Source organism: Schistocerca cancellata, chromosome 8 (assembly GCF_023864275.1).
Source record: "Schistocerca cancellata isolate TAMUIC-IGC-003103 chromosome 8, iqSchCanc2.1, whole genome shotgun sequence".
NCBI lineage: Eukaryota > Metazoa > Arthropoda > Insecta > Orthoptera > Acrididae > Schistocerca > Schistocerca cancellata.
In genome coordinates this window covers 283658192-283682064 of record NC_064633.1, presented here as the reverse complement: position 1 = coordinate 283682064, position 23873 = coordinate 283658192, and the positions used below count along the sequence as shown (strand labels likewise).

At 40.7% G+C, this 23873-nt stretch overlaps 1 protein-coding gene across 1 annotated transcript in view; it reads left to right on the top strand.

Annotated features, from left to right (window-relative positions):
* LOC126095516 (WD repeat-containing protein 81) overlaps window positions 1–23873 on the top strand; it is a 308162-nt gene that overhangs the window by 249880 nt on the left and 34409 nt on the right. The window contains exons 23-24 of the mRNA XM_049910301.1: window positions 20825–20934; window positions 21014–21221. Of these exons, the coding sequence (XP_049766258.1) occupies window positions 20825–20934; window positions 21014–21221 (318 nt within the window). The remainder of the gene's footprint in view (window positions 1–20824; window positions 20935–21013; window positions 21222–23873) is intronic.

The following is a 23873-nucleotide window of genomic DNA, read 5'->3' as shown; positions in this document are numbered from 1 at the left end:
AATACAGTTTGTTATGATTTGTGTTGAATGTGTCAGACCATTGGCAGTTGTATTAGCAATTTATGGCTAATGTGTTTTGTCACTTTTCTTGGGCTTGTGACTGTTTACTGCATATGTTCCATGAATAGTTTTGTCAGTTGAAGTTTCTGTTTAATATGTGATGCCTAATCTCCGCTAAAGCATCATAACTGACTGAGGCTTAGCAAACTACAGGACACAAAATGTACTTCTAGCTCACACATACATGTCATGGGAGTATTGATAGTACTGTGTATTTATACACAGCATGAACTATGAATCAAAACTTGGTGTGATTCTCTGTTGAATGGCATATGTCTATGTTGTCAAGCTGTTATGTATAAATAATAATAATAATAGAAACAAGAGTTGGATTACACCAGCTATAAAAATCTCTTGCAAACATAAAAGAATACTCCACATGTTATGTAAACAAAGTAGTGACTACTCCCCAACTAACAGAATACTATAAAAACTACACATGTATCCTATGAAGAGTGATAACACAAGCAGAAAGGACGCAGAATGATGAGTACATTGACAAATCCAGCAATAAGGTAAAAGCAATGTGGAATATCATAAAAAAGGAAAGAGGGGAAATGAAAGCTTCACACATGAACATAGAAATCAAACTCAACAATGAATCTATATCTAATCCCGAAGTTGTGGTGAACTCTTTCAACAATTTCTTTATGAGCATAGCTGAAAAATTGGTCCAAAATAATCCTAACACAAATTACCAATCAGCAAACCAAAAATATAACACATGTGCAGAGTCAATTTTCATTACCAAAGTCACTGAAAATGATGTTGCAAAAGCCCTCAGAGAGTTAAAAAATTCATATTCAGCTGGAATTGATGGTATTCCAGCAGCTGTAATCAAAAATTGTGAACACAAAATTGCTGAACCATTAACTCACCTCTGTGACTGTTCTTTCCAGGCAGGTATCTTCCCTGAAGCTCTGAAACTTTCTAAAGTAATTCCTGTCTTCAAAAAAGGTGATAATACAGATATGAATAACTACAGGCCTATCTCAATCTCATCCTGCTTTTCTAAAGTTTTTGAAAAAATAATGTACAAAAAAAATAATGTACAAAAAAATGATGGACTTCACTGAAAAAAAAGATTTACTAAGTTTAGCTCAACATGGGTTCAGAAGCAACAAATCTACTGAAACTGCAGTATATGATTGCATAAATACACTATTAGAACTGTTAGATAGAAAACAACCCATAACAGGCATATTTCTGGATCTGTCAAAGGCTTTTGACACTGTTGACCACAAAATATTAGTGGAAAAATTAGAACACTATGGTATCAGAAGAATTGCAAACAACTGGATTGCTACATTCCTAACCAATCGGATGCAGAGAGCCAGCATGAAATATACTAATAGACAAAGTAACTCAATAACTGAAATACTATCAAGTAATAAAACTGTAAAGCAAGGTGTTCCACAGGGCTCAGTATTGGGACCCCTACTTTTCCTCCTGTATATTAACGACTTGAGCTTGAATATTGATGCACACAAAACAATAATATTTGCTGATGACACAACTGTACTCCTCAAAGGGGAGAATACAGAGGCTGTGCAAAAAGCAGTGAACTTGGCCACTGAACAACTCAGCAACTGGGCTAAAATCAAACAGATTAACTATCAACACCAAAAAGACAGCTTCCATGAACTTTCACACAACACAAAAAGCAAATTCCTCTCAGCCATTTGTCACTGTAAATAACCAGTCAATAGATACCGACACTCTTTTCAAATTCCTGGGTCTGTAGGTTCAAGATAACCTGGAATGGAATACACATATAGGAAAGGTAAATGCCAGGATTTGTACTGGCTGTTGTGCATTGAGTGTACTGAAAACATTTACTAGCCTGAAAACATTAACCAGTGTGTACTATGCTTACATACAAGCCCACCTAAAATATGGTGTAATATTCTGGGGAAATTCTCCAACTGCTCTGAGCACATTCAGAATCCAGAAGAGAACAATGAGGATTATTACTGGGAGCAAACCCAGAGACTTCTGCAAACCCAGAGACTCCTGCAAACCCATCTTCAGAAAGTTGGAAATCCTTACACTGCCTTGCCTCTACATTCTTGAGACTCTAAAATTTTTCAGAAACCACATAGTGCCAACTGACCCCAGAGTCATAAAAAATAATTAAATACTTGAACACAACACCAGGAAAAATGAAAACCTGCATGTTATACATACAAACACTCAACTGTGTAAAAAGGGAGCTTTCCACATGGGCCTCCAACTGTTCAACAATCTTCCCACTAGTATTAAGTCCATCGAAGACAACATAAAATTTAGCAAAGTCATGAAGTCATATTTGTTGTGTCGCTGTTTTTACTCTGTAAATGAATACTTAGAACAGTAATCTTGTGTTTGTGTTAAATTGAAAACATTGAGCAATATAATACATTAGGATACTATAGGCCTATGTTAATATATGTAAACAATGTTAAATGATATTTTCTGACATCTGCAACACACTGTGTACCATCAGATCACATGGAATAAATAAATAAATAAATAAATGTTCTAAACTCTTTTAGGCACATTTAAGTATGCCCAAATTTAGTCTCAATACGTAGACTGTTATCACAGTAATAATATCAAGATGAGATTCCCTTAACAAAACTGTAAAAGTATCAGGATACAGAATGGCTGGTCAACGCTTTCTTGCAGAAAGTGAAATCGAGTACTACCAATAGACACAAATAAAAGTAAAGAAACTATTTTCATTTTCAGAACTGTCAGTTTCTTCCTAAGGGAGGGAAGATGCACAGGCTGGTGAAGGATAGATAGGAGAGGCAGATCACTCTGGCTCCAGACTAAGTCAGATTTACCTATTGTGAGGATGAGGACATACAAAGATGAAAAGGGGGGGGGGGGGGATCTTACAGTAAGAATTCAAAGACAGCATCTTGTAATCTCCGTACTAGGATCATTCCAGAAATAGTAGGACACAAGAGAAATAAATAACAACAACAACAACAATAATAATAATAATAACACATATTTCGGACAACACAACAACGCATATAAGTCACTGAGTAAGTTGACCTGTGTACAAGTCGGCATTCGATTAAACACTGAGTCTCAGTCTAGCGGCCGCTGCTCGGCTGGCCGCTTAGGTGGCGCAGCTGCTGCATGGCTGGCAGACAGCACCGCACATAGAGGACGTGCGTAATTGCGCGGCGGCACTTTGAATAATCGGCGAGTCACAACACTTTTCCCCCCTTTGAAATTGTTGCACTGGTCTTGATGGAGGTGTCCTGGAGATGGCTAACGTCCATAGGTGTTGTTTGACTCGCCGTAAAGTCTCGAGGAGGAGGCTTCCCGTACGGATGGAAGTGTCCCCGATGATAACGGGTCAAGATGACAGGAGACGTAGGGGTCGAATCTGCTGGGGCCCCATGCACCAATCTGCCCGTTGCGGCAAGTCCAGTTGATATGACAGGAGACATGGGCGATGTGTCGGCGTCCGTTGGAGGAGGAGGCGAGTAGACGTACTCTGACAGAGGAGGGTCCTCCGGTTTCTGCATGGGCACGTCTCCTGGTGGCGTCCGTTCTGGTGCTGGCATCGCGATGACGGTGAGAGGGCTGCATTGTGAGTATTGAGAGATGCCAAGATCCCTAGCATCAGGTAGAGCCAAAGGTGATGTGGCGGCATTCGGAACAGGCGTTGCTGGCACCCGAGGCCGAAGCTGGTCCGAATGACGCACTGCAACACCCGTGTCTGTCTGGATTTCATACAGGCGTCTGCCACGGTGTCGTAAGATGCGGCCCGGGCTCCATTTTGGCAGTCTGCCATATCCCCGTACCCAGACGAGGTCGTCGGCGGTGAACCGGCCAAGTGAAGGCAACCGCGGCCGTGAGGTGGGAGGCCGCAGAAGATGAAGTAGCGTGTGGGGCTGTCGGCCATGTAAGAGCTCAGCCGGGCTGTGATCGCCCTTGGGGGTGAAACGGTAAGACGCAAGGAACTGGAGAAGTGCGTCATCAGCAGCAGAAGAAGTCAGAAGTTTCCGCATCTGAGCCTTAAATGTGCGGACCAGTCGTTCAGCCTCACCGTTGGATTGTGGATGGAACGGCGGGGTCGTGACATGCGTAACGCCGTGACGAGCACAAAAATCCGCAAAGTCGGAAGAGGCAAATTGCGGACCATTATCAGTAACAAGAGTAGAGGGGAGGCCTTCCAAAGAAATAATGCGGGCGAGAGCACTGGTGGTTGCCGTGGTGGTAGCTGACGTGCAACGGACAATGAAAGGAAAGTTAGAGTAGGTGTCAATTACGAGGAGCCAATAAGTACCTAAAAAGGGTCCCGCAAAGTCAGCATGAATGCGCTCCCAGGGCTTCTCAGGCGAAGGCCACGGTGACAAAGATGACTTCGGGGCAGCGGCCTGCGACGCACAAGGGCCGCAGGCAGCGACCATGTGTGCAATTTCAGAGTCAATGCCAGGCCAGTACACATGACGGCGCTCCAGAGATTTTGTGCGAGACACACCCCAGTGCCCCTGGTGAAAGAGGCGCAAGACCGAAGCATGCAAAGACGCAGGTACCACAACACGCGGCGAAGCATTGTCAGTGGAGAGGAGGATAACACCATCCCTAGCCGTGAGGCGGTAGTGCAAAGTGTAGTAGTTCCGCAATGGATTAGAAGTCTTAGCGGACGGGCGATCTGGCCAACCCTTCTGAATACAGCGTAAAACCCGGGAGAGGGTAGGGTCAGAACCCGTAGCAGCCGCTGGCCTGTCCCCAGTGATGGGGAACCCGTCCACAACCTGCTGCTCAGCAACATCCAGGTGGAAACACAAAAGTTCGTCCCTATCGAATGCCTGATCAGGACCCATGGGAAGGCGAGACAAAGCATCAGCATTCGCATGTTGAGCCGTTAGCCGGAAATGAATCTCATAATTGAAACGGGACAAGTAAAGAGCCCAACGCTGGAGGCAGTGTGCAGCTTTGTCGGGAAGTGACGTTGATGGATGAAACAAGGAAACACGCAGTTTGTGATCCGTAACAAGATGAAATTTTGAGCCATAGAGAAAAACACCAAACTTATGAAGAGCATAAATGATGGCCAAAGCTTCTTTCTCAATTTGAGAATACTTCTGTTGGGCATCCGTGAGCGTTTTGGAGGCATAAGCGATGGGTTGTTCCGAACCATCAGAAAAATTGTGCGCAAGGAGTGCACCGACCCCGTATTGAGATGCGTCTGTGGCAAGAACAAGATGTTGGCTAGGTCGATAAGTAGCCAGGCACGGGGCCTGTTTCAGCATAGTCTTTAATTTCCGGAAAGCCGCGTCACATGACGCGGACCAGTGAAAAGGCACGTTTTTATGCAACAGGTGATGCAATGGCTGAGCTATCGACGTCGCAGACAGTAAAAACTTGTGATAGTATGCTATTTTCCCCAAGAAAGCCTGCAGTTCCTTAACAGATGTAGGGCGAGGAAGGGCATCGATCGCAGCAACAGTGTTTTGAAGTGGACGAATACCATCCCGAGAGAGTTGAAACCCAAAGTACATGATAGATGCCTGAAAAAATTGTGATTTCTGAAGATTACACTTAAGACCGGCAGTCTGTAAGACATTAAAAAGTTTGCGGAGATTTTGAAGATGTTCTTCAGTGGTGGAGCCAGTGACAACAATGTCGTCCATGTAATTGATACACCCCGGGACAGGGAGCAATAATTGTTCCAAGAATTGCTGAAAGAGAGCAGGGGCGCTAGCAACCCCGAATGGCAAACGTTGGTATTGATAGAGGCCGAAAGGCGTGTTAAGGACCAGAAACTGCCGGGAAGCAGCGTCGAGAGGAAGTTGATGATAAGCTTCCGACAGGTCAGTTTTAGAAAAATACTGTCCTCCAGCGAGTTTAGTGAACAGTTCTTCAGGACGGGGCATAGGGTAAGTGTCGATGAGGCATTGAGCATTTACAGTGGCTTTGAAATCACCACAGATACGAGCTTCAAAGTCGTTTGCATGGCCTAACACAGGAGAAAAAAGGGACGAAAATGACGTCGACAAGGAATCCAGTTGAGCATAAGGAATAGCGTCAGAGACAATATTGACAGTCATCTATGGAGAACCCAAAAACGCGAAAGGCATCGAAACCAAAAAGATTTTCTGCGTTGCTCTGGTCGACCACAAATATGGGAACAGTGCGAACGACGGATTTGTAAGATACCTCAGCATTAAACTGTCCCAAGAGAGAAATCTTCCGTTTATTGTACGTCCGTAATTGCCGAGTGACAGGGGACAGGAGTGGAGAACCCAGCTGAAGATACGTCTGAGAATTAATTATAGTGGCAGTAGAACCGGTATCCACTTGCATGCGAACATCTCGACCAAGGATTTGGACAGTGATGAATAACTTCCCTGAAAGGGAAGAAGTGCAATTGACAGACAACACAGAATCAGAATCAGCGTCATGTTCCTAAACATCATGTATGCGGTCAGATTTACAAACGGAAGACAAATGACCTTTCTTTTTGCAATTGTGACACACAGCCCAACGTTGGGGACAATCCTCACGTGAATGTTTCATAAAACACCGCGGGCATGAAGGAAGTTGTCGGGGATTTTGCTGCAATTTCTTAGTGGGTTGTTTACGGCTAGGCCGAGGCTGCGCGTGGGAGCGCACTGCGGCCACGTCGGCCGCCGGGGACGTGCCGCACGCGCCGTCAACAGCGTACAGAGGTTGTATTTCCCCGACGTCACCCCACGCTTCTATTTGCGCCCCAGCGTCGCGAGAAATTTCAAAAGACTGCGCAATGGAGAGACCTTCATCTAGAGTCGGATTCGCCAACTGAAGGGCACGTTGCCGAACTTCTTTGTCGGGCGCCGACCGGATAATAGCATCCCGTACCATGGAATCGGCATAGGATTCTTTGTGAACATCAGTAACAAATTGACACTTTCAACTGAGGCCGTGAAGTTCAGCAGCCCAAGCGCGAGAGGACTGATTTGGTTGTTTTTGACAACGATAAAAGTCAACATGAGAGGCTACCACATGCGTTTGCTTTTGAAAATAGACAGACAGAAGGGAGCACATTTCAGCAAAGGACAAAGACGCAGGTTCCTTCAAAGGAGCCAATTGCGACAACAACCGATACATTTGAGGTGAAATCCAGGAAAGGAACATAGACTTACATGGTTGTTCGTCCGTGACATGAAATGCCAAGAAGTGCTGTCGAAGACGTTTTTCATAATCAGTCCAGTCTTCCGCCGTCTCGTCGTAAGGTGGAAAAGGAGGTACAGCCAACGACGAGAAACGCCCCGCATTTGACGCCACGACGAAATCGCGAATCGCCGCTGTTAGAAGCGTTTGCTGTTCAAGGAGATTTTGCAAGAGCTGCTCGACAGTAGCCATGGAACCCTGTGAGTCAACGGTGAAAAGGAAAAATCCACTACCTCGTCGCCAATTGTTAAATCTTCAAATTTAACACATATTTCGGACAACACAACAACACATATAAGTCACTGAGTAAGTTGACCTGTGTACAAGTCGGCATTCGATTAAACACTGAGTCTCAGTCTAGCGGCCGCTGCTCGGCTGGCCGCTTAGGTGGCGCAGCTGCTGCATGGCTGGCAGACAGCGCCGCACGTAGAGGACGTGCGTAATTGTGCGGCGGCATTTTGAATAATCGGCGCAGCTGCTGCATGGCTGGCAGACAGCGCAGCACGTAGAGGACGTGCGTAATTGTGCGGCGGCATTTTGAATAATCGGCGAGTCACAACAAATAATAATAATAATAATAATAATAATAATAATAATAGCTACTGTGTTCAACATCAAAAAAAAAAAAAAAAGCAAAGATCATTTTTCCTGAATTTGTCAGTTTGTAACAAGTGGGTTTATTTTTTTATTATTTTTATTACGACATATTGATACGACAGGACAGGCTTACATAGTACAGATTATGTATTTTAGAAGTGAATGGAACAAAATTAAATGTTAAAGAATTATATTAAGTAATAAAAATATACATTTATAAAGCTTACACAAAATTTTATTTATTCTGTGCAAAGCTGAGATGTTTAAGTGTTTGTTCCAGCATGGTTGATTTAAAAACATACATATTTATAATGATTAATATCCCAGCTTCAGAGAATAATACATGACATGAGTCTCTTGGTTTGTACTGCAAATTATTCTAACACCATTTATCTGCTATTTTAAAAACTTGTAAAAATTAGATTGTGTTATGATACCCCATACTTCTGTTGTATGATTTATACCGGATGACACCAAGGCATGATAGGCTGTCCATTGTACATAAATATCATTTCAGTATTTGCTAAGTGTATTTACTGCAAATATATAGTGAAGTGTATGGTATGTTGTTGTTCCCAGGAATTTTATGTTGCTCTCATTAATAACAAAGTCAGTTCCAGTGCACAATCACATTTCAAAATCTGTCTGTCTTGCGGTGCTAAAATTTTGACTGGTTTTGTTCTGTTTCTGAGGTGACTTTCGTTATGATCTATGAACTATTTCATTTGTGATACAGTTGCACAGTATTTCCATGGGCTGTGGTACACATATTGTGGTGATGTGGTTAGCGTTGCTGGCTGGCGTGCATTGGGTTGCCAGTTCAAAACAGACCACCAGCAATTATTTTTTATTTAGTATTTATCATTTCAGTAAGGTTCTTGAAATACATTGTGTTTGTAATTTTTGTATGTTCTGGAAGAAACATCTATCAGTGCATTACCAGTGCCACTTTGACACTTCCTTGCCATCTTTAACCACGTCTGAAGTGATGGCAAATTTCTCTCGCAATGGTGAGAAAGTATCATTATTCCAGTGCTAAAACCTGGCAAGAAACCATTAGATGTGGATAGGTACTATCCTATTAGTCTCACCAACATTCTGTGCAAACTGCTCAAATGTATGATGAGCTGGCGGGTGTGTTGGCTCCTTGAGTCTCGGTGCCTTCTGGTTCCATCCCATAGTGGCTTTTGCCAAGGTCACTCCACCACTGACAACTTGGTATACCTGGAGTCTGCCATTAGAATGGCCTTTTCCCACCATTGTCATCTTATTGCCACCTTTTTTGACTTGATGAAAGCCAATGACACCACTTGGCAATACAAACCCTCAATACATTACATGAGTGGAACCTCATCGGCCCGTTCGTGATCATTATGCAGAACTTTTTGTCACTCTGCACCTTCAGAGTTCAAGTCGGTGCTTCACACAGTTCCCCCCATGTCCAAGAGAATGCGGTCTTGCAGGGCTCTGTACTGAGTGTCCCACTCTTTTTAGTGTCCTTCAATGGTCTCACAGCAGCTGTGGGGTCCTCAGTATCACCCTTCTTATATGATGCATTTCCTTTTGTTCATCTATTACTGATATGGCTGAACATCGACTGCAGGGAGCCATATGAAAAGCGCAGTCATGAGTCCACACCCATGGCTTTCAGTTTTCAGCAGCCAAGACTTGCAACCTGCACTTCTGTTGCCATTGGATAGTTCACCCGCACCCACAACTTTATTTTGATGACCATCTCCTTAATGTAGTGGACTCCTATCACTTTTTATGGCTGGTTTTTGGCACCCACTTAACTAAGCTTCCCCACCTTCATCACCTTAAACAAAAATGCAGATTGCCCTCCACTGTTGCATCTGTACAGAGCCTTTGTACAGTCCTGTCTTGACTATGGGAGCCTGGCATATGTTTCAACATCGCCCTCAGTATTTCGGATGCTCGACCCTATACAGCACAGTGGAGTTTGACTTGTGATGAGAGCTTTCCAAATGAGCCTGATGAGCAGCCTACTCATGGAAACTGTGGTTCCTCCATAGAGGATCAGGCAAAAGCAAATGCTTGCCCACTATACGGAGTACATTCACAGCTCTCCTAAACATCTAAATTACTGTCTCCTTGTCCTTAACACAGCAGTTCATCTCCCACATCCCTACCCAGATCGTGAATTACAATTGCAGTCTGTGTCCAGTCCCTTCTCATTGAACTCAAGTAGTTTGTTCTACTGTCTCTCCTCCAGGCCCAATGACGTACACCTCTGTGGTATGTATCTCAGCCATAGCTTCATCTGGACCTCTCCCATCAGGGGGCGCTGGCTTATAAAAAATATTTGGGGGGGGGGGGGGGGGGGGGGTGCCGTACTGGAGGTCTTGCTCTGGGAAATTTTCAAAATTTTAGATGAAAAATGTTGAGTTTTAAAGTTTTTTAAAGCATTTTAGAGTCATATGATCAACATCAGAACCGCAAAAACTGGACTCTTGATAACTTGACACTCCAAGAAACTCGACAAGCATGACACATTTTTTGACTTTGAAAAAAGAAACAAAACATAAACATGCACAGTATTTTTGTAAAAAGCTAATTTAATTTACAGTAATAATCATGCTTATTGACTATTGCAGAGCAGTGAATATGTACCTCTGTAAAGACTGAAATTATATTTGAATAATGATTAATGAGTGAAATAGCTAATTTAAGCTTACATTGAATAAGGCTCAGGGTTCATTAAATAAAAACAATATCTCAAAGTTAATGCTTTAATAAAGTTAATACAGTATGCCTAATACTTTCAGTCAAAAAGTATGTAAATAGCGGGTTTTAATTGGGTTTTACACCCTAAAAATATTTAAGTATTTGAAAATAACCAATACAGTACTGTAGTAATATAGTAATACAGTACTAAACTAGTACTAATATTTTGAAACTGAAAATTTAACATTATGTATGTGTTTAATTCTCTATTTTATGAGGATTTTTAATATTGCTCTAAATGCCATTATTAGGGCTAGAGTGTCTTTAAAAAGGTGCAAATGTCAATTGTCTGACTGGATTACTGAATATGAAGTCATTGATGACTGGTCGCATATCCAATCCATCCAAAACATCTCGGTGTGCATGAAGAACAGCCAAGTTGTTCAATCGCTTCTGTCCCATTGTTGATCGGAGATATGACTTCAAACATGTAAGGGCACTAAATGATCTTTCTGCTGTTGCTTTCGTGATTAAAACTACTTTGAGAAGCTTAATGCACTTCACTACTTCACATAACATTTCTCCAACTGCAGGCTCGTGTGTAATGTCCTTTCTTACATCACACGTTTTTTTAGGACCATTTGTTGTTTATTAGCGATATCGGCTAACATATTCAAGTGCAAGCAGTCTCTCAATATCTAGGTCATTTTTGAAAAACTCAGTTGATTTTTCCAATTTTGTTTCACCTCTGTTTACTAAAAGCAAGCTCTCTTGTTCAACTGCAATGACCTGTGTGAGTCCAGTTGAAGCAAACCGCTCAGTAATGCAAGATTGCACCGTTTCACAAACTTCAATGTAAATAGCTTTGTAGTATTCCTTTGGGGTTCTTAAAGTGTTCGGTGAACTGGCTTCATTGTTTTCATACTACTTTGGTATACTTAGATTCCAAGGAAGCGAAGGATCATCAACTTCTGAAGGTTTTTCTTTTAAACACAATTCCTAAAAGTGTTCAAAACTACCATGCCTTCCATTCAATATACAAATCAAGCCCTCGTATACTTTTTCCAGATCAGCAACACTTAGATGAGGGCATTGAATTTTTTCATTGACATCCTCTTCTGGGTTCATTGCATGGCAATAAAGACATAAAAAGAAATAAGTTTTGAATTGTAACATTGATTCAAGGTAGCCTGCACATTTGTAACCTGCCTCTGTTTTGTCCTCTGCAGAAAAGGTTTCAAAAAACTCTAGAAGTTCTTCAAAGCTTTTCAATATTCTCAAGATACTAGAAGCTTGCATGGTCCTTTGAGTCGGGCAAAGGGGCTGTAGATCAGCTTGGTTGTTGGCACTGTCACAGCGTATGCTTCTGAAAAGTCCCATCCTTTTGTTGGATTCCCTTACAGTGTTTATTAAGTCCTTGGCCAAAGCCATAATATCCCTCATAAACGTAAGATTGCGGATACTGTCTACAACTGCCAAGTCTAAACTTTGAGCAGTGCAGTGCACATAACGTGCTTTTGGTAATGTACCCAAAACTAAAAGTCTTTTAAAATACTAAACAGAGTTTGTGATTCAGTGTTGGTGGTCTCGTATAAGCCAATAAAGTCTTCATTGATGATTAAGGAATCATCGACAGTACAAATACAAAATGATACTTGTTTGAGATTCGAAGAATCACTTGTTTTGTCAACCATAATAGAAAAATGTTAACTCTTCTTGATTGATGGCAATCCTTTCTCAACACAGACTTTCCTAGTAGATCAATGATCTCGTTTTGATTATCGTGGGACATCCACTTATACCCCAAATGCCGTAACCAGTCTTTAAACTCAAGTATGTCATTCTTTCAGAGTTCCAACAATTGAAAAAAATTGAGTTTACATCTTTGTGCCCTCTAATTGCTAGTCCTTGTCGGCATAGAAATTGCACAGTAGTAAAAATTGTCTCAAGAGCTAAATGGCCATTCTTCATATCACTGTCGAACTGTTCATTCAATTGGGAGGCCACACTTCGGTTAGTGATGGAATTTAGTTTCAGAACACCTTCTTTATGCATAAATGTATTTTCATGAAAAGGAATTTTTCCAAAGCCTTTTTCCAGTTAGAAAACCCTACGGAAGTAAATGCATCTTCTTTTTTAAAGAAAATTGTAATAGATTTTTAGCATTTGCCTCTATGCAGGTTTTGCAAAAAAACTTTTTCAGTAGATGCTTCATATTCTAGTCATGTATATATGACCAACCAAGACTTCTGAAATGATCTTTCGTTACTGTATTGTCCAGGTTTCGGCTGTGAATGGTTCTCGCCTGAAAATGACGAAGCAATTGACGACACAATAAATGTTGGAGGTTGACTTTCTGTATCATCAGCTTTTAAACACGCCTTTTTGGTAACAAGTTTATCAATTGCAAACTTAATTCACAGTACACTAAGAGACTAAAGTAAACAAATAAAATATAGTCATATAAAATAGTCCACTAGACACTAAAGTCGGAATACTAAAAACATCTGCAGCATGCACTGAACGAAACTATCCAAAGTGAATGACTGCGACAGCAGGGTGGGCTTTATATAGGCACGGCATTATAATGTCTCAAAGCATCAAGATGATGCAAGGCAGAGGGTTCCAGGCGCTTCTGCTCCAGTCCTTTCGATGTTGCTGCAGCCGCAGCACTGGCCTGCCAGTGCCAGACTTTACCCAAAGGTCCTTGCACCAGGACAAATTCTAAGTGTGCCCACAGTACCATAACACTATCATGATTCACACCACTCATTTTCAGTTAACCTGCTTACTACCATAATAATTATTTGCTTTAACTCATTACTGAATGTGTTTCAAAAAGTAACTATCATCAAGCAAAGAAAATAAAAAGTTCCAACATTTTTTTTTTTGTAATTTTACAAAGCATAATATAACTAATAATTTCCTTAAATTATTCCCCCCCCCCCCCCCCCCCAGGAATTTTTTGGCTCAGGCCCCATGGAATCAATGCCTGTTTTTCCCATGTCCCAAAAGACTCAGTTCATCCTGCGGCCCTCCACTGCCTGTTTCTCTTTATTCTTGCCCTGTCCCAGGTCTCAGAGGTAGTTTACATGGATGGCTGGATGGTTGATGGTCATTTTGGGTTTGTGTATGCTCATGCAGGACATACTGAACAGTGTTCCTTGCCAGATGGCCACAGTGTTTTCACTGCAGAACTGGTAGCCATCTCTTGTACTCCTGAGCATATCCGTCCATTTGCCAGGGAGTCCTTCCTCATTTGTAGCGACTCCTTGACCGCTTTACAAATTCTTCATCATTGCTACCCTCACCATCCTTTTGTAATGGCCACCCAAGAGTCTCTTTATGTCCCTGAAAAGTGTGGATGATCAGTGGTCTTCCTATGGACCCTGTGAAATGAACTTGCCAACAGGCTAGCCATTAACAGAGTCTGGACATTGGCACACCAGAATCTGATCTTTGATTGGTACTATGTCAAAAGGTTTTTGGGCTCTGGAATACAGAATGGCACTTCCTGACCATGCCGAACAAGTTACTTATGATAAAGGAGCCAATGAAGGTGTGGCAGTCCTCCCTCCATGCAACCCTCTCACTAGGACTCTGTTCTCCTTTGCCAGCTTTGCATCGACCATACTTGGATGATTCAGAGTCACCATCTACATTGCGAGGGCCCACCTCAGTGTTGCCATGATTCATACTTGACAGTGATCGCATCTTGTTGGACTGTCCAACTTTAACAATCCTGAGACGGACTTTTGACCTTCCTGAGGCACTATCTATCATGTTAGGTGACAATGCCTGAATGGCTGATCAAGTTTTAAGTTTTATTTGAGATAGGGTGTTTTTATCATGTGGCCTTCTCCCCCAGGCCTTCACCCTCATTTTTACTCTTCCTCACTCTCTCTGGTGCTGCCTGTTCGACTTGATGTTCATCTTTTCACCATCTGTGTTTCTCTTGCCTTGTGTTTTTAGGCTGGAGATTTTAGTGTGTTGCAAGTGGCAGGCTCATCCCTTTTTTATTCTTGCGATCAGCCAGCCCAGGCCATCTGCTATATTGTTATAACACCTTCTACAACTGTTTTCCTTTTAGTTAATGTTTTCACTTTTGGCTTGCTTCTTTCATTTCCTCCTTCTGTGTGGTTACACACCTAATTTTACACATTTTGTTCCTTTCCCAGCTTTCAGGCAATAGGATTCTTCAGGTTATGGTTTTCTTCTGAGAACTGCATAACCACTGAAAAGGGACTGATAATCAAGCAATTTAGTCCCTTTTACTCCGCAAACCAACCAACCAACTTGGATGGCACAATCCACCAGTGGTTTGAGAACAAAAATGGAAAGCTTATTAGCTCAGATAAATTGCAAGCCGAACTGAAGAAAATGTTGATGACAGTCATCGGCAGAATGGGGCCCAGTGTCATAAGGAAAGGACTCAGTCGTACTTACAGAATGCTATAGCCCTATGTTACCGTGTGAATATGAATATGAAAAATCTGACAAAATCTCACACTTGATGAAAGGAGTCACAGAAGAAATGTATCGAGGTGTAGTTGTAAAAGGTGTCACAACATATTAGGAGTACATCAAGTGATTCAATCACATTGAGGATATGCAACAGAAAGGAGTCAGATGAAAGACGTATGATCGACTTATGAATGTGGTCCATATGGCAATTGTGGAAAATCGCCATGACATCGCTCTCTCATATGCCAGCTAGTGAGAGAATGAACAACGTATTTTATGAGAGCCAAAACTGTTGAACTGAGTAAGCAAGAGATAGCTGCCGTAAATGTTAACATAATGTGTCAAAAGGTAATAGAGAATGTTGAAGAAGTAGTGTAATGACCTTTAGCACCAATCTCTGAAACCAGCCAAATACATCAGGAAGAAGAGATTCAGCCTGCTCAGACTTATGATGCAGCCATCAAACACTTCACCTGACCAATGCAGAGAAAACCAGCTCCTACTACATTATACAGGCATTTGAAGTGAAATGAATAGTGAGTGCAGATAAGAACTAGGAGGTAAGTGGAAATAAGAGAATGGGAAAAAAGTACAGAGAGAAGGAAATATTAAGATACAGTAAAAAATAATACAATAAACATATAAATAAGTAAAATTTAAAAAATTACTCCAAAGGGGAGGCGGAGTGTTGGGTAGTTAATGCAAGTTAACTACAGGAGAGTGTCAGGATCCAAGGCTTTATTGGAGAGCATATTCCCATGGCTGAAGCTCAACTGAACTATTACATTGTGGAAGCATCTAAGTGAACCATATAGTTTAGCAGTGTGCTCAGTGGTGCAGAGTGTACTCAGCAACTTTATACTAGGTGACCTCAAGGCAGGCATTGCAAGTCACTTCAAGTTCTATATACAATAACCACGTCATCTAGCAGAAACACCCTCCTAGCCTTTGTGACTGATTTATTAACTTTCATAATCATAGTTGCTATAATGACATCATGATCACTAGTCTCCGTTTGTATACTGACATTGTCGATAAGGTTTGGCCTATTTGTAGGTACAAGGTCTAAGATATTTCCTTTCCATTTGGGCTACCGAGCTAGCTGCTCAAGACAATTTTCAGAAAACATGTTCAAAAGTATTCCACTTGACTGTCTGTCTGTACCCCTGCAATGAATCCATAGATACCCCAGTCAGTATTTGGCAGGTTAAAATCGCCTCCAACCATTACTGCAAGATCTGCATATTTACGCACTATTGACTAAAGACCTTCTTTGAACAGCTCTAGAACTGTCACAGCAGAATCAGGTAAAAACATCCAACAATTAAATTGATTTCACCTTCACCTCTTATATGTGACCAGATGACTTCACTATCACACTCAACTTTAACCAATATCTCTAACTTCGGTTTGCTTCAGAATCTGTGAACATATCCTCATTTTGAATATAATAAACTTTCTAGAAATTGAGAAGCTTATGTGCACAAATCAGCATGGTATACTGAGAACTATGGATGAAGGGGAACAAGCAGATTCCATATTTCTAGATTTCCAGAAAGCTTTTGACACACTATCCCATTGCAAGCTGTTAACGAAAGTACAAACATAAGGAATAAGTTCACAGATATGTTAGTGGCTCAAAGAATTCTTAAATAATGCAAAACAGTATGTTGTCCTCATGAGTGAGTGTTCAACAGAAGCAAGTGTATCATCAGGAGTGCCCCAGGGAAGTGTGATAGGACTACTACTGTTATCTACTTATGTAAATGATTTGGCTGACAGGGTGGGCAGTAATCTGTGATTGTTTGCTGATGATGCCATGATGTACAGTAAGTGTCAAAGCCGAATGACAGTAGGAAGATACAAGATGACTTACACAAATTTCCAGTTGGTTTGATGAATGGCAGCTGGCCCTAAATGTGGGAAAAATGTAAGTTAATGCAGATGAGTAGGAAGAACAAACCTGTACTGTTTGGATACAGTGTTACTAGTGTCCTGCTTGAAACAGTCAAGTTGTTTAAATATCTGAGCTTAACATCGCAAAGCGATATGTGTTGGAATGAGCATGTGAGAACTGTGGTAGGGAAGGCGAATAGTCAGCTTTGGTTTATTGGGACAATTTTAGGAACGAGTGGTTCACCTGTAAAGGTTACTGCATATAGGACACTGGTGCAACTTATTCTTGAGTACTTCTCGATTGCTTGGGATCCGTACCAGGTCGGATTGAAGGAGACATCGAGGCAATACAGAGGAGGGCTGTTAGATTTGTTACCGGTAGGTTCGAACAACACATAAGTGTTACGGAGATGCATACGGAACTCAATTGGGAATCCCTGGAGGGAAGGCGACGTTCTTTTCGAGAAACACTATCAAGAAAATTTAGAGAACAGGCATTTGAAGCTGACTGCCAAACAATTCTACTGCTGCCAACTTACAATGCACATAAGGACCATGAAGATAAGATACGGAGGCATACAGACAGTTGTTTTCCCCTTACTCTATTTGAGAGTGGAACAGGAAAGGAAATGACAAGAAGTGATATTGTGTAGCCTCCTCCACGCACTATATGGTGGCTTCCAGAGTATCTGTGAAGATGCAGATGGAGGTTGATGTATAAAATATTTAGAATTGCGTCAGAGTTTAAATAAAATTCAGTTGTTATTGTTTATGTTCACTCCCTCAAGAAATCATCTATAAAAATATTACAAACTGAGGGGGTTGCACAAAAGCTTTGTCATACTCCTTTTTTGTTTCTAAGTCCTTTTGTTAGGTGATCTTCTAAATCTAATACTGTTGATGTTTTGTCATAGAAGGAAATGCTGAGACTAGTTGCTTTAATTTATTTGGTCTCAGCATTTCTTTTCAGTTAGTATTCCTTTTCTCCACTCCCTTTTGGTTACCTATATCTTATATTTTCTGACCGGTTGCATTCTCTCCACCTCACATCCCTCCATGCCTACCATGTACAGTGCACGTAGCTTTCCAGTCTTATTAACTCTTGCATGATGCCTTTTTTTTTTAAGTTATCTCTGCTTTGCTTGTTACCCTATCTTAATATATTTAAGCTCTCAGGTTTTCAGATCATGTCTCGTTCAGACCCCATCTACCAGTCTTTCCCTTTTATCGTCTTTGGTAAGTCACCCCTGATCCAGAGTTTTGGGTGACTTTTCTTTAATTCTCCCCATTCCCTAAGTCTCACCAGTTTTTTCCTTCATCCCTCTTCCTTTCCCTTCAACCCTTCTGCCAGGAGGAGCCACTGGCTCCAAAAGCTTGCACATTTCCATAAGTTTTATATCTTCTTTTCTCCTGCCACCACTCGGTGAGTAGACTTTTTTTACCTGTTCAGTTGTATTATACCCTTTCATTTGATTTTCTCCCCCAAGATTAATCATAGGCCATTATAAAAAGCTTTTCAAAACTCTACAAGGAGCATATCGATCTCTACATTAAACTGCTAATTTTTACTATTAGATGTTTCATAGTAAAAACTGCATCTATGCGAACTCACATGCGTGCACATAGGCTGTGAAGTTGCGGTGTGTGCAGACTTGATATGCTTCACCTACACCCTCATACTGCATTGTGACATTGCTAACCATCATGGAATGGACTACGCACCTGCTGAGACACAGTCAGTGAGTGCTCACACTTGTGAAAGCAAGTGAGAGCGATCCACATAGATAGTGAGTGATAAATAATGACTGCTGCTCCCTGAACTTCACACAGATGTAGTACTCTGCTGACAACAATAGGAATAGGTCTTCCAAGGTTTTCTTCCCATCATAGTGTGAACCTTCCTTTCAGGATAATATTTCAGGTTCACAGTTGTCAGTACACTCTCAGACCAGCATCCCCAGGAGAATAGTGTCTGTCTGGAATTGTGTTAAGTGTTACTCCTTTCACAGTGCCCATGAACAGCGCAGTGACCAAAGTATGGAGTCCTGCCCAGTGTTCTCTTTTTGTAGCTGATTTTTCAGTCTTTTGTTTATCTTCCAACTTCAAAACAACTGGCTTGACAGCTGCACCTAACAGTAAGAAGACTAGAAATATGGGCTAAGACATAGGCTTCACTTTTTCTACAGATAGTGTGTGCATCATCATGTATGTGATGTTTTTAATCAGCCTGAATTGTGTCTGGGGGAGCACCACTCTGAGTTTTAAGGACTCAATAATGTTTTTAGGCCTCATGTTCGATGAGACACTCCTGCCTGCTGCACCTGAAGTATCTAGAAGTAAAAACTCTAAAGGCTCTCAACATCTTAAAAGCATCCTAGTGGCAGATACAGGGAGGCTGACAGATCCTTCCTGTTGTTATTTTACAGAATCTTTGTTTGCTCGTGACTGGACTATGGCAGTGTTGTGTATGGTTCTGCACAAACAACCTATTTTCATGTTCTGGAATCCATTCACCATAAAGACATTAGATTGGTGTTAGGAGGCTTCAGGACAAGTACTATAGGCAGCGTTTGTGGTGAGGATGGTGAACCACCTCTAAACATGTGACAGAAGTTCCTCATTGTGTGACATGCATGTAATGTCTGATCAATCCTCCAGTCTATGGCTTCTGCTCTTCTTGTCTGATCATGTATTTAATCCATAGGAGAGTAATGAGACCATTTGGGACTAGAGCAGAGGAGTAGCTTCTAGAGATTGTGCCATACCTAAAAGTTTTAACACAGGGCTGGAGCAAGTATACTAAATAGTGAGGCCAAGACTATTTGATAAAGTTCAAGAAATCTTGCGCACCAGATTATTGTTTTCAAACAAATCTTTTAAATGCTTTTAGAGTAGCACAGAAATTTAATAATTATTTACACTGTTAGGTCTAAGCAAGGCCATTCTGTAGGCTGCTCAGTAGTTTTTCCTTGTGGTGTCTTTAGGATTATACTTTCAGTCTTTCATCCAGAGTTCTCTGCAATCCTAAATGCGCTGGGGCAGATGAGGTGCAATCAGCTGAATAACTTTGCCTGTTCTGATTCGCTAAGTACCACACAGAATTTTCAGCAAACATACCAGCAGACAAAGTAGTGCAAAACATGTAAGACACACTTTACGTACTACAGTATCAAGGGAAGGAAGTATCATTCTTCTGGGCACTGGGCCATGTGGGAATACTGGCAAATGATCAAACTGACACAGCAACAAGGAACACTTACAATTAAAGTAATGTATTGCAACTTGCAGTCCTCTTCACTGCTGTTACCTTATTGCTGAGGAGGAGGGTTATGATCAGAGAGAGAAAGTGTGGCTGGAGATACGAAATAACAAATTATAAGACTGATTAAACCTACAATTTTGCCATGGAGAACATCATTCCAATCACACATGTGGAAAGAAGTGGCTTTAACATGACTGAGAATATGCCACTGTACTCTGACACACAGGTCCTTCTTGGCATGGAGACTCACCAGTGTGGATTGCTTCTGGTGTACCAGTGCCAGTGCACCACATTTACTGGATACCATTTTATATTCTGACAAGTAGGCACCATTTTTCATGACAGGGGTTTGTTTACTATCTTAGGTAATGAGATTAATGTGGAAAAGATTGTAATATTTTGTGTATTGTGAGTATTCTTGCCCAGATTATTGCGTAGATTGTTTCAGTGTGTCTCAGAGTGACTGGTTCATCCATTTTAGTCAGTGTTCAAGCCAGTCACAACTATTTAAATTAGTATCATAATTTTCACCATACATATTGTTAAAGTGAGTTGCAAGTTTTTGTTTAAGTACCTTAGGACTGTTACCAAAAATTTACTAATTGTCACATTTTAGCATCTTGTTACCTATGAACCGAGACTTTAAAATACTTTACAGTGATTGTCATGAACTTAATAGTACTATTTCTTTTATTTCAGAGTGCAGATATCCCTTCTGTTCTACCAACAGAAAGTGCGGGTATTGCTTTTCAAGAAAGTGCGGGTGACTTGATGAATCTCATAAGCAAAAAAATGGAGAATACAAACAGGTATTTATAATGGCCACAAAATTGCTAAATGTAATTATTCACTATTTTTGTTGAAATATTGCCTTACCTAAATTTCTAGGCATTTACATGGAAACTGGTTGGCATACTGGGAACATGAGATTGGGCGACCTGATAAAGAAACAAATTTTAATTTCAAGCAGATAAAACTTCAGAGATTCTCAGGACATACAAGTAACATCCGCACCATACAAGTGTTAGACAATGAAAATAGTTTCCTTAGTGGAAGTCGTGACAAGACTGTGAAACTGTGGTCACTAAGAAGCCAGGTACTGCATAATTATTTTACTATCATTTGTATTTCCTATATCCTCATTGGGCACATCTTGTTTCATTTGCACATCTTGTTTCATTTAGTGTGTGTAATTATGCTCCATTAACATATTATTGTATTTAATTGAAAAGAGAAACTGTCATTCTGTATTACTGACCCCTACCCAGTAGAAATGTCTAGAGTAATACCTAATTTGGTAATGGAAAGTCCTTGGTGGAATGTAAATAATCATAACTCTACACGGGGATATGTGTATGTACTCTATAACTCTGTAGGACTTGTCTGAAAGCTAGTGATATTTTCAGTGCTCTGTGTATGTCTATTGATGTCTCATCATTTCAACTATTTGGTGAGGTGTATTCCTTAACTTATTCTATCTAATTTAGAACCAGTGGAAAAATGCTCCTATCAGAGCACAAAAAAGACTCTGATTGAAAAGTGGGGTACTAGCAGCCTATTTCTGCCAAAAATTTTGGCATGCAAGCATATTCATGCTCTTTTTTAACATATCACGTACATCTCACTCCTACAAGTTCCTCTAACTGTAACTTGCTCACACCTACTAGTCCATTTCTGTTTAAGTAGTTCATACCCATCCAGTCTCACTTGCCCATGCTCACTCATTCATTCAGTCCAACTCATTGTAGTTATCTTTTTGTGTCTCCTTTCTCACAGCCACAGTCTCCTTCATTCTGTTCTCCACCTGCTATCTCTTCTCACTGTCACTGTCTCTCTCTTCCTCTCTCCTACTGCTTACTATTTCATGAATTCTTTGCCACTGCTGCTCTCTCGTCTCACTGTCACTGCCTCTCAATTTCTTGTTGTCATTGTCATAGACTCTTTTCTCATTATCACTGGCTGTCGCCCACTTCCACTTTCTCCTTCACTTTATTCCTCTCCCACTGGCACTGTGTACTTCACCCTTTTCCTAGCACTGTTCTGTCACTGACGACTGTGTTCCACTGCCGCTGTGACCCTCTGTCTCTCATTGCTACTGTTTCCTTCACTCTTTCTATACCACAACCACTGTCTACCATCTTTCAGTATTTATTCCTTTTCCACCTCTTTCCCACTGCCACTGTCTCCTTCTCTCACAACATAAAAAATGCAAATATGTTCTCATGCCATAATTTTTGGGAAAATTTTGAAAGCTGCTGATGAGGAAGGAAGAAAGAGGCAGCTGACACCCCAATTTTCAGTCAGAACCTCTTAATAAACAGGTGCATTTTTAACTTATTTTGTGCTTTGAAAGTAGCATTTTTTCTGCTAGTTCCCTTCTTTTCCATGCTACAGCAGGACATGTCACTCATGTGAAAAGAACGTCGTAACTCAATGAAATTTTGATAGTTTATTTATGTGAAGCCAAAATAACGAAAAACTCAGTACCACAACGTAGGGTTTCCAAAACCCTTTTGGTGATAACAGAGACGCTTTAAAGCATATTTTTCCATGTTATGTCACTTGGTAAATTATTTTTTCGCCTCACACCAGATGTTACTTGCCTATTTTATATTTTTATATTATATTTTGGTGATAACAGAGACGCTTTGAAGCATATTTTTCCATGTTATGTCACTTGGTAAATTATTTTTTCGCCTCACACCAGATGTTACTTGCCTATTTTATATGTACAAGTATGGTAACTTTGAACCTCTATATCTCGGAAATGTATAAAGATATCAATAAAAGTTTCAATTGTGTTCGAGATCATGATCTTAGGAATATATTGTGAAAATTAAGCCATTTGCTTTGAATAGCCATGTTGGAATTTGGAATTTGCAACTTGATTTTGCTGTCCAAAAATGATGTTTTTGGAGATGTTTCTTGATAATGGACAAAGTTTTTTTTTTAAGTTGGAAGAGGGCACATTTAGATAAATGCCTGGAGAATATACCATGAAAATTTGAGAAATTTACCGTGGTTAGTTATTTAGATATCTGCTACTGTGGCAAAAAAATGGTGAAAAAATGGTGAAAAATGCTTTTTTTGAGTTCTCATAAGAACAGCCCATGAATTAAATGGTGCCTCCATAAGCCCCTTTAGGTGCACCACAGAAGATATCTAATGTGAAAAGAACAAACCTATTTGCTCCATTTGCCTAAGCTGGAGGAAGTGTGTAATATTCAAAATTTGACCCTGTATAGTAGGATAGTTACAGTAAGATGATCCTTCTGGGTGTATATAAATTATAAATGGTCCCTACCCTAAGGGCTATTCAAAACACTTGACCATACCTTTCTGTCACCAATAGGACCCAATGTATGAGCTCTGAAAAAGTCTCATTCTTATGTGCAGCATTTTGAAATGTGTTGGTAGCTTGTGCTGTCGCATGCAACCCAATATAACAATCTGCAATTGAAAGAAAGAAAAAATATACTATGTGTGATAATTAACATATATTTCAAAATTGTCCATGCAGATCCTACTTAGTGCTCTTCACACATGATATTTGTAGCTATAGCACAGAATAATTAGGGTTGTGTTGTGAGGAGTTGCCAAAAAAAAAAAAATCTAATGTTTTAGAACCTCTCTCTCATCTGTTGAAATATATTCATTCAATATACAAGGTGTACAACTTTGCTTCCGCTGATTGCCGATAGGTGGTGACAACACTAAGTAGCAGTTGAAAGAAACAGATAGCAGACGT